The following is a 10,173-nucleotide window of genomic DNA, read 5'->3' as shown; positions in this document are numbered from 1 at the left end:
AGCAATATGGCGGCGCCGTTACACCGTTATGTCAATAGTTAGCATGCCAACTGCTGGTGAAATGAGTTTAATTCGAGGTTAAATTCAGCTGTACCAGCCCAGAAAGTGTTTAAAGGGAGAAGCTGATGAGCGGAAGTGAGCAGAGATGTGGAGTCAGCGGCTCAAACAGCAGCAGAAGAAGAAATGTCGGCGCTTGTTGAAAGCAGAGCCGCAGCTCAGGAGCAGGAGGAAAATGATGGTGGAAACAAAATCCCAGATGCTGTTTTCAACCTCCACGACCAGCTGCAGTTAATAGGTTTGTATCTCTTTATTCTTTCTGGCAGCTTTCTGGCAGCTTCTTGGTTTAGCTTCGTGTGTAACTCTGTGCTTCAAGCTTAGTTTTGCTAAGAGGAAAGAAATAATTAACTGAAGGGTCTCAAGCATTAAACTGCTGTTTTTAGAGCCCTTTATATAATAATAAGTTGGTGCACAAAGGGTTTTTGTTTTTCAAAATTTGAGCCAAATGAAGGAGAGAAAACTGATTTCACTTTTTAAGCTGCAGCCTGGATATATTCTGCTGCTCCAGTTAACACAAGGACTTAGTTTAGAAATTGTTGTCTCTTTAATTATCACCACCTGATGTTTAGGGATTTTGCTTAATTGCCGTGTGATTCCTGTTTGCAGCAGCATTTGCTAAAACTACTGCGATCTCAACAATAAAACAAGTTGATGTATGTGTGAGTATAAAGTTACCAGTGTCCTTTATGCATGTGTGTTTCAGTGGTTCCTGCAGATGTTCAGATGGTGCAGATTAAAGAAGAAGCTCCTGAAGAACAGAGGCCTGATGTGGACCAGCAGGACCCAGAGCCCCTCCACATCAAGGAGGAAGAGGAGGAACTGTGGACCAGTCTGGAGGGAGAGCAGCTCAGTGTGAAGGAGGAGACTGATGCCACCAGCTTTTCATTCCCTGCGGTTCCTTTGAAGAGTGAGGATGATGAGGAGAAACCTCTGTTCTCACAGCTTCATCAAGTTGAAGTCAGAGATCTTCCAAGCAGCAGCTCAGCTGAACACATGGAAGCAGCAACTGGTGGAGAGTCCTGTGGAGGAGCAGAGACTACGAGAAACACTGATCTGAATACTCATGAAGACGATTCTGACTCTTCAGAGACTGAAGTCAGTGAGGATGATGAAGAGGAGGATGATGATGTGAACAATCCTGACTCTCAGCTGAATCACTTCTCAGACTCTGGGTCAAAAACTGAAGACAGTGATGAAGACTGGGAGGAGAGCAGGGCTCCTGAGTCAGGTGTAAACACTGTCAACAAATGTTTCAGCTGCTCTGAGTGTGGTAAGCAGTACGTGAACAACCGGTCCCTCCAGAGACACCTGACTAACTGTAAAATCTGATAAATTAGTTAAACTCGTACCATTTGAGGAAAACAATGTTTAAGTATAGTGAGTACAAACTGAACACTTTCAGTTAGGTCTACATCTAATTATATCTTGGTAGTTGACTAATTGGTCAAAATTATTTAAAAAAGTCAGTGAATATTTAAATTTATTTTTGCTTCCTATGAGTGCATCTCCTGTTCTAGTCTCCATTTCATGTACCTGACCTGCTTTAGTCTGCCCATGTGCATTAGTGTGGTGTAACATTCCAGAGCTAATTAAAATAATAACCCGTGAAACAAATGAATCTAAAACAAATCAAGGGGTGTGCAGAAACTCCACTAGACCCATTTACTGCTCCCAATTTGTAACATTTTATAACAACTAAATGATGTTCACTTAAGTATTGTCCATGAGACATGGTTAAAACTGCTACAAATGTTACTGTACAAACAAACACAAAGAAGGAAGCACAACACGCTAACTTTACTATTAAAACTTGAAGCTGTGGTCTCTACTCCAGGAGGAAATCGTAGTGCGTTGCAGCGGGAAAAAAACTCTGCTTTGCACAATCTGCCTTCAGCGGTTTTGTTTGTTTTCAGTGAAACGCTCACATACTTTTAAACGTCCCTGTTCTGATTTTTATCCATCTCCTTCCAAAGCTCTGTCAGTCTTTTCCTCACGTTCTTCTTTGTCAGAAGACTGTGTGCAGTCTTGGTAAGAGAAAGACGATACTGCCCTCAGATGGTATGGTCATGCGTTGCAGTAACAAAAACATTTATAGGATTTCGATCATTATGAAGGCAGCTGTCTATTATAGGTCTGTGCACAACACATCCACAATAAAAGTCAGTGTAAACAATCTTCTTCTAGTCAACTTAGGCGACTAATCGTTGGAGACTTGTGTACAGTTTGTTCAAATATTCTAGACCTCAGCATTGAAAACATGTCCTTAAGCAGACCTTTAATTAAAAATCACTAAATTCTAGTTGAGAACCACTGCTTTAAATACATTTTATGAGAAAACAACATGTTAGAAAACTGTAAAAGTAGAACAACCTGCAGAGTTTGAGTTCAGTGAGTGTCAGTGTTCTCTGGACCCCAGTTTTCTGTAGTCGATATCCAGTTTCTGTCATGTAATTAAACCCTCCGAAGCTGAACACTGATTGATGAACATATAGAAAAGTGGGATTTACTGCAGCTTCCATTCTCTGCTGTTATGTTTTTTAACAATCACCGCACATTATTATGACGGGAGCAGCTCTCTCACACCTGTTATTGGTGTCTTTATTTTTAAATACATGCAGATTTTTTTCTTTTTTTTTGTGATATTAGTCCTTTATTCTCCTCTCTGAGGTGTCTCAGTTGGCAAATGTTCACAAATTTGGTGTGCTTAGTTAGTTACAATTGTCCTTTGTGTCGATGTGTTTCCGTGGTTCCTGCAGATGTTCAGATGGTGCAGATTAAAGAAGAAGCTCCTGAAGAACAGAGGCCTGATGTGGACCAGCAGGACCCAGAGCCCCTCCACATCAAGGAGGAAGAGGAGGAACTGTGGACCAGTCTGGAGGGAGAGCAGCTCAGTGTGAAGGAGGAGACTGATGCCACCAGCTTTTCATTCCCTGCGGTTCCTTTGAAGAGTGAGGATGATGAGGAGAAACCTCTGTTCTCACAGCTTCATCAAGTTGAAGTCAGAGATCTTCCAAGCAGCAGCTCAGCTGAACACATGGAAGCAGCAACTGGTGGAGAGTCCTGTGGAGGAGCAGAAACTACGAGAAACACTGATCTGAATACTCATGAAGACGATTCTGACTCTTCAGAGACTGAAGTCAGTGAGGATGATGAAGAGGAGGATGATGATGTGAACAATCCTGACTCTCAGCTGAATCACTTCTCAGACTCTGGGTCAAAAACTGAAGACAGTGATGAAGACTGGGAGGAGAGCAGGGCTCCTGAGTCAGGTGTAAACACTGTCAACAAATGTTTCAGCTGCTCTGAGTGTGGTAAGCAGTACGTGAACAACCGGTCCCTCCAGAGACACCTGACAAGTCATTCAGTAGTGAGGTCTTCGAAATGTTTAGGTAGTAAGAAATGTTTTAAAGTAAAGAAAACTGTAGGCTCACACAGGAAAGTCCAAATAAGTTTGAAATCTTTTAGTTGCGACGACTGTGGCAAAATGTGTTCAAGTAAAGCAGATCTAAACAAACATACAAGAATCCACACAGGAGAGAAGCCCTTTTCTTGTAATGTTTGTGGCCGAAGGTTTATTGGAAATGGAGATTTGAACAGACACATGAGAATCCACACGGGACAGAAGCCATTTTGTTGTGATGTTTGTAGTCAAAGGTTTAGCCAAAAAGGTCATTTAAACACACACACAAGAATTCACACAGGAGAGAAACCGTTTTGTTGTGATGTTTGTGGGCAAAGGTTTAATGGGAAGGGAGATTTAAACAGACACACAATAATCCACACGGGACAGAAGCTATTTTGTTGTGATGTTTGTAGTCAAAGGTTTAGCCAGAAGGGACATTTAAATACACACGTGAGAATCCACACAAGACAGAAACCATTATGTTGTGAAATTTGTGGACAAAGGTTTAACGAAAAAGGACATTTAAACAGACACATGAGAGGCCACACGGGACAGAAACCTTTTTGTTGTGATTTTTGTGGACGAAAGTTCAACGAAAAGGGTCATTTAAACAGACACATGAAAGGACACACGGGACAAAAACCATTTTGTTGTGATGTTTGTGGGCAAAGGTTTAAAGAAAAGGGACATTTAACCAAACACATGAGAGTCCATACAGGACAGAAACCCTTTGTCTGCGATGTTTGTGGACGAAAGTTTAGCCAAAAGAGCAGTTTAAACACACACACGAGACTCCACACAGGACAGAAGCCGTTTTGTTGTGATCTTTGTGGACAGAGGTTCAATCAAAAGGGACATTTAAACAAACACATGAGAATCCATATATGAAACAAAGCAGATCTTTCCAGTGACTCCTCAAACCAAACCCCTAAAGAAGCCACACAGGAGGTAAAACGGCCTCCATCAACATGGGAATGCTGTCTTTCCTAAACAATTTTCGTTTACTTCTAAACACAGCACCGTTTTTTCGCCACATGGTAACATCGCTTTGACCCAAATGCTGTAGAAAACTATGCCACCCCCATGCAAAAACTCCTCCTAAATTTCTAGGAGGCATTTATTCAAATGTAAGCCCTGAAAAAGGCACAAATGTCTTAAAAATGGGGACTGTTATTCAAAATGGCCCACATCCATGAGTAAAATGATACCAAGCAACACTATCTCTTAATCTGTTGTCTGACAAAATTTGAAACTGATTTGATTGTGGTGATGCAATCGACGGTGGAGATGTGCATAACTCATTTGTACAGTAACATTATTTGCTTTTGACTGGTAATAGCCAAGTTTTAGAAAGGAAAATACAGAAGGCTGTTTAGGATAATGATGCACAGAAATGCATACTTAGACTTCTAAATATATATAGAAGCGTCTGCTTGATGGAGCAGGTGAAGCAGCTGCTCCCCCCGTTTTCTAAATTGGCCTTGCAGACTTGTGCTTTTGCTCTCCGATTTATTTTATTTATTTTTTTACTGAAAAACATTATCGCTGCCAGCAATAAGACAAAAGCATGTATTAATTTATTGGTTCTAATTTTACTTTCTTAGTTACAAACTGAAGAAACATAATCTTAAAGGGGACCTATTATGCTAAATTCACTTTTTTTTTTATCACTTTATTTTTATTAACATTTTCAGAGTGGACTCACCAAAGAAAGTAAAACACAACATAGAAATGATAATAAGCAGACATTACAGAACAACCAAAAACAAAATAAAAACAACACATTAAGGGGGATTCTTAACTGAATAGTACAAAATACAAGGGGACGGCATATCCTAATTTAGTCCTGTAACGTTCATGTGACATTTGTCCATTTTTCCCATTTGTCCTGGCATTGCTCTTCTTGTGTCCTCAGTCTGTGTGTTAGAATCTCCATCTCAAATAGCGAGTTCACCGTTTGTGTCCATTCCTCTATGGTGGGAGGCTCAGATTGACACCACTTCCTGGTTATTACTTTTTTGGCTGCTACCAACAGAATTTTGAACAAGTAACAATCTTTATTAAGTACAACATTTTCCGAAAGACCTAAATATAAAACCTGACTGGTCCTAGATATTGAATATCCCAGTATTGTTACAATCTCTTTGTGTATTTTGTCCCAGAACTGTGTAATCCTGGGACAAAGCCAGAAAATATGCGCGTGATTAACATTAAGCGCTCCACAATCTCTCCAACATGGTTGAACTCTGGATTTGAATTTACTAGTAATTTTGGGTGTTATAAAAAATCTGATTACATTCTTCCAACAGTATTCTCTCCAGATTCTGGAAGAGGATGTTGTAATTTGGGTCTTCCAGATATTCAGCCAGTCGTCTTCTGTTAACAGAATGCCCAGTTCCCTTTCCCATTTTGTCTTAATTTCCAATGTGTTAGTGCCTCTATTTTCTAACAAATATTTATAAAGTAAGGATACTGTTCTGTGCTTTTTACCCTTATAGATCTCAATCAGCATTTTAACAATCCCATTTTCATTTGGGTCTATTTTATGCTTTATCTCTTTGTTATAAAAGTCCCTTAATTGTAGGTATCTAAAGTGATCTTGAGTCCTTAGAGCAAACTCTTGCTGTAGTTCCTGAAAACTTTTAAAGTGTCCATCTTTAAGGACTACACTTAGTGCTGTTAGACCTCTTCCCAGCCACTGTTTAAATTGTAAGTCTTGAATAAAATATTTATTATAGGCTGGCCACTGTATCAGACATAAGTGTTTCTCTAATTTGCATTTCCTAATTATGTATAACCATTTACCCAGTGAGAATCTAGTAACGGTATCAACAGTCCTAAGTATACTCTTGGTGGCCTCTATATCTCCAATGATACTTCGCAATTCTCTACCTTGGACTCTTTGTTCGATATTTTTCCATTTTGCTTCATAATTTTTGTCACTTATATTCATTATGGGACTTATTTGGGCAGCGTGGTAATATTCTCTAAAGTCAGGTAATGCCATACCTCCTTTCTCTTTCTCTAATTGTAAAATATCAAATTTTATTCTGGGTTTTTTGCCGTTCCATATGAATCTAGATGAAATCTGGTTCCATGTTTTAAACTGTCTATCCGGGATTTCTATAGGTAAAGCCAGGAAGAGGTATAATAACCTTGGTAACACGTTCATTTTTATGGCTTCAATTCTAGAGCTGAAGTCTAGTGTTAAGACATCCCACCTTCTAATATCCCTCCTAATTTCTTGGTCCACTCCAATAAAATTAGCTTTATATAGATCATCCATGTTTTTCGTTAATTTTATTCCTAGGTAAGTCATCATATTAGAGTTCCAGTTTAAATTATAATTTTGACGTATTGTTTCAGATGGTGTATAACCGAATGTCAAAACCTGTGTCTTTTTCAAATTTAGTTTGTATCCTGAGTAGAAGCCAAATGTCTCTAACTGATTGATCAGACAAGGCAGTGAATTTTCGGGATCTGATAAGTAGCAAATTACATCATCTGCAAACAAACCTATTGTATGGGTCTCATTATATATATCAATACCCTTAAGATCCTTATGTTGTCTTATGTATTGTGCCAGTGGTTCAATATAAATTGCAAATAATGTTGGTGATAAACAGCATCCCTGACGTGTTGAGCGTTCAAGTTTTATATTATCAGTTAGATTTCCATTAATCTTGATTCTGGCCATTGGTGATTGGTATAGGGTCCTCACACACTGTACAGCTTTTTCGTTAAAACCAAATTTTTCAAGTGTTTTATATAAGAAGTTCCAGCCTACACTGTCAAAAGCCTTCTCTGCGTCAAGACTGATCAAAACAGCCTTAATTCACTTTTTGCATGTTTTTGTTCTTCCATTTGGGGATCTACTGCTTCTAGAAACAGTCCAAGTGCAAAAAAAGTAAATGTTTTCTGGTGTCTGCAAAACGAGCTGTTTCAAAAACCTTGGGATTGTTGCGTCACAATCCCTGTTACCTAGCAACCCCAAGTTGAGCCCAGCCCCTCACCTAGCAACCCAAGTGGAGCTCCGCCTACGTCATAACAAGAAGACCGTCACGTTTGTTCTGCTGGTTTTAACGCTGAACAATGTCTGCTGGAAAAGGAAAATGTTCTGTTGTCGGCTGCGATATAGAACATGTGTCCATGCATGTTCTCCCAGTCACGGAGAACAGAGCTGCGTGGATTCATTTTATTGTTGATGGCAATGTCCCCACGATATTGCCAAAGAAAGTTGTTGTTTGAACAGCTCAGCTGTCCCAGAAACATGTCTCCATTAAAGTCACGACAGGTTTGTCTAAACTAACATTAGAACCATGTTAATAACAGAGAAGAAAAGTTGGAAATAAATAAATAAAATTGATCTTTACCAGGCAGCTGTCCGGACCCGCTATCAGTCGGGTTTGGGACCGCTGATTGCCGCTGTCCCAAAGTCAGAATGCTCAGAGTTTGAATTAATAACGATATAAATGTGCGTCAGATCCGCAGCGTTTAATCCTTCAGAGAGTTTTTATGTTTTGAGACGGACACTCAGTTGGGGGGTAGGGTGGGGGGGCGTGGCCAACAGCAGCTTATTTGCATAAAAGTGACATAGCCCTTAAACCGCTCATTCTGAAATGAGCTTTAAACAGGCAGAACTGCTCAGGTGAGATCTCAAGCATAATAGGTCCTCTTTAAAAAGTTATTGCTACATTCTGTGAGTTTTGCGTTGGTCCAGCCTAACTTGACTGAACAGTGGTGGCTGCTAACTCTCTACTCAGAGAGCATTTGACTGTGAAGACGACAAAAACAAGCAAAGTTGAAATTTTGAAGCTTTAATCTTTAAACAGCTTATTTATACAGCCTTTTGTTGCCCCTTTCCCAACTTTTATGAAATGTGTTGGAGAAATAAAATTTAAAAAAAGTTACAATTTCTTCATTTTAACATTTGTTTACTATGTTCCATTGTAAATAAAGTATGGGTTTGAGATGTGCGAATCAGTGTGTTCTGTTTTTGTTTACATTTTGCACAATGTCCCAACATTTTCTGAGTTGGCGTTCTATTTAAACCTTTTTTTTTAATTAGGAGATTTTTACAGAAAATGCCTCAAGTTGGATTTAAACCTTAAAATCAGAGATTTGTTGTCCATCCGTGAAACATTTTGAAATGTAAATTTGGAAATGTTGTCATTTGGACCGTCTCCAGGTGACAGTGGCCGATCAGGTGCAGCACATAGACTGAGACGTTTCCCTGTGAGCCTTTCCACTGCCGCACCAAACCAGTCTGCTTCAAGAACATGAGACAAGCTTCGGACCTTCAGGGTCAAACAGCTCATCTCTAGTTTCAAGCTTTCTGTCAGGAGATTGAAATGCAACATGTGAAAACAACACTGAAGTGAAGTGGGCTTGAGCCAGTGGGGATGTGGAAATACTTCACTGAAGAAGAGGACACACCGCACAGGCAGAGGGACTGGGCTGGAGAACTGAGCCTCATCAGTGTGTCTCAATCTACAGAATATTCCTCGAGGAAAAGGCCAACAGAATTACTCTTTAATAAGAAAAATGAGAGGAAAACTGCCTGAATTTACAATACCTGCCTGAATGTCTGGGAACAAGAGATACAGATACACTGAACAAAAAAGGAAAATGCACAATTTGGAAGCTTGATAGTTAATCAATAATCAACTTAGTTGGATTAAAAAGTGATTTTTTTTTTATTGAGTTCATAAGAAAACAACTTAATTTACCAATTAATTATACACACTAAGTCACATAAAAAGCTGCACTGTTGAGTTTGGATTCTTGTTCTTTACTAAATTATTCACATTAGTACTTTACTGTTATTATAAATGAGGAAAAACTGACCATCAAAATAAATGAGTTGATAAAATAATATGAAGGAGAGTGTTAGGGTTTTTACATTATCAGCCTTTGTGCTCATGTGGAACACTGCCTACATGAGAGACCAAGGTCAGACGGCGGGCGCCACACCATCTGGCTCTCTCAAACAGTGATGTGTTATGTGTTTATGCTATGATCAGAACTGGCCTTGGCTTGCTCAGATCAACCCCTTTTTTCTTCTTGTTTCTTCTTCCTTTAAATAAAGAGAAAGCCCAAGTGGAGGGGCAGAACTTCCTGGACAGCACGCCATTAGGAGCTGTTGTGGAATCTCTCCTCTTTGCGAAGGCCTTCACAAAAAGACAACAAGCCTCTCCGGTGTGATTTTTTCCTTAGCAGGTTAAATAAATGAAAACCCTGACAGTTAGTCATAGTAAAATGTCATGTTGTGCACCTGACTTATGATGGACACCAGGGTATGATTTGCACTAAACAACACCTCAGAGAAGTTGACTGGTGGCTACATATGGACCATTTGGTCTACACAATCCTGTCATCATACATTATCTGTCACAACCCTATCCTTAACTCTAACCCTAACCCTGTCACATGTGACCAAATCATTAGTGTTTTATCTTCACCATTCAAACCTGTCAAGTTTCAAGAAGGTCCATTTAAACCCATTCATGTCAACAGTGAGACCTGGAGGGGTGTGGTTGGGAGGAACGGCCCCCCTGATCTGAACCCGAACGGTGTTCTGTTGTTGGACTTCTGTGCTCGTCATGGATTGTCCATAACGAATACCATGTTCAAGCATAAGGGTGTCCATATGTGCTCTTGGCACCAGGACACCCTAGGTCGCAGTTCAATGATCAACTTTGTTGTCGTTTCAT

At 39.7% G+C, this 10,173-nt stretch overlaps 1 protein-coding gene across 6 annotated transcripts in view; it reads left to right on the top strand.

The window, feature by feature from the left end:
- LOC108229921 (zinc finger X-chromosomal protein) overlaps nt 1-10,173 on the top strand; it is a 39,775-nt gene continuing 29,602 nt past the window's right edge. For all 6 annotated transcript variants that reach the window (XM_017405658.3, XM_017405651.3, XM_017405677.3 and 3 more), the window contains exons 1-3: nt 1-295; nt 761-1,327; nt 2,814-3,368. In XM_017405658.3, the coding sequence (XP_017261147.1) occupies nt 184-295; nt 761-1,327; nt 2,814-3,368 (1,234 nt within the window). In that variant the 5' untranslated portion in view covers nt 1-183. The remainder of the gene's footprint in view (nt 296-760; nt 1,328-2,813; nt 3,369-10,173) is intronic.

This window comes from Kryptolebias marmoratus, linkage group LG3 (genome assembly GCF_001649575.2).
Source record: "Kryptolebias marmoratus isolate JLee-2015 linkage group LG3, ASM164957v2, whole genome shotgun sequence".
Classification (NCBI taxonomy): domain Eukaryota; kingdom Metazoa; phylum Chordata; class Actinopteri; order Cyprinodontiformes; family Rivulidae; genus Kryptolebias; species Kryptolebias marmoratus.
This window is presented reverse-complemented; position numbering and strand designations above follow the sequence as displayed.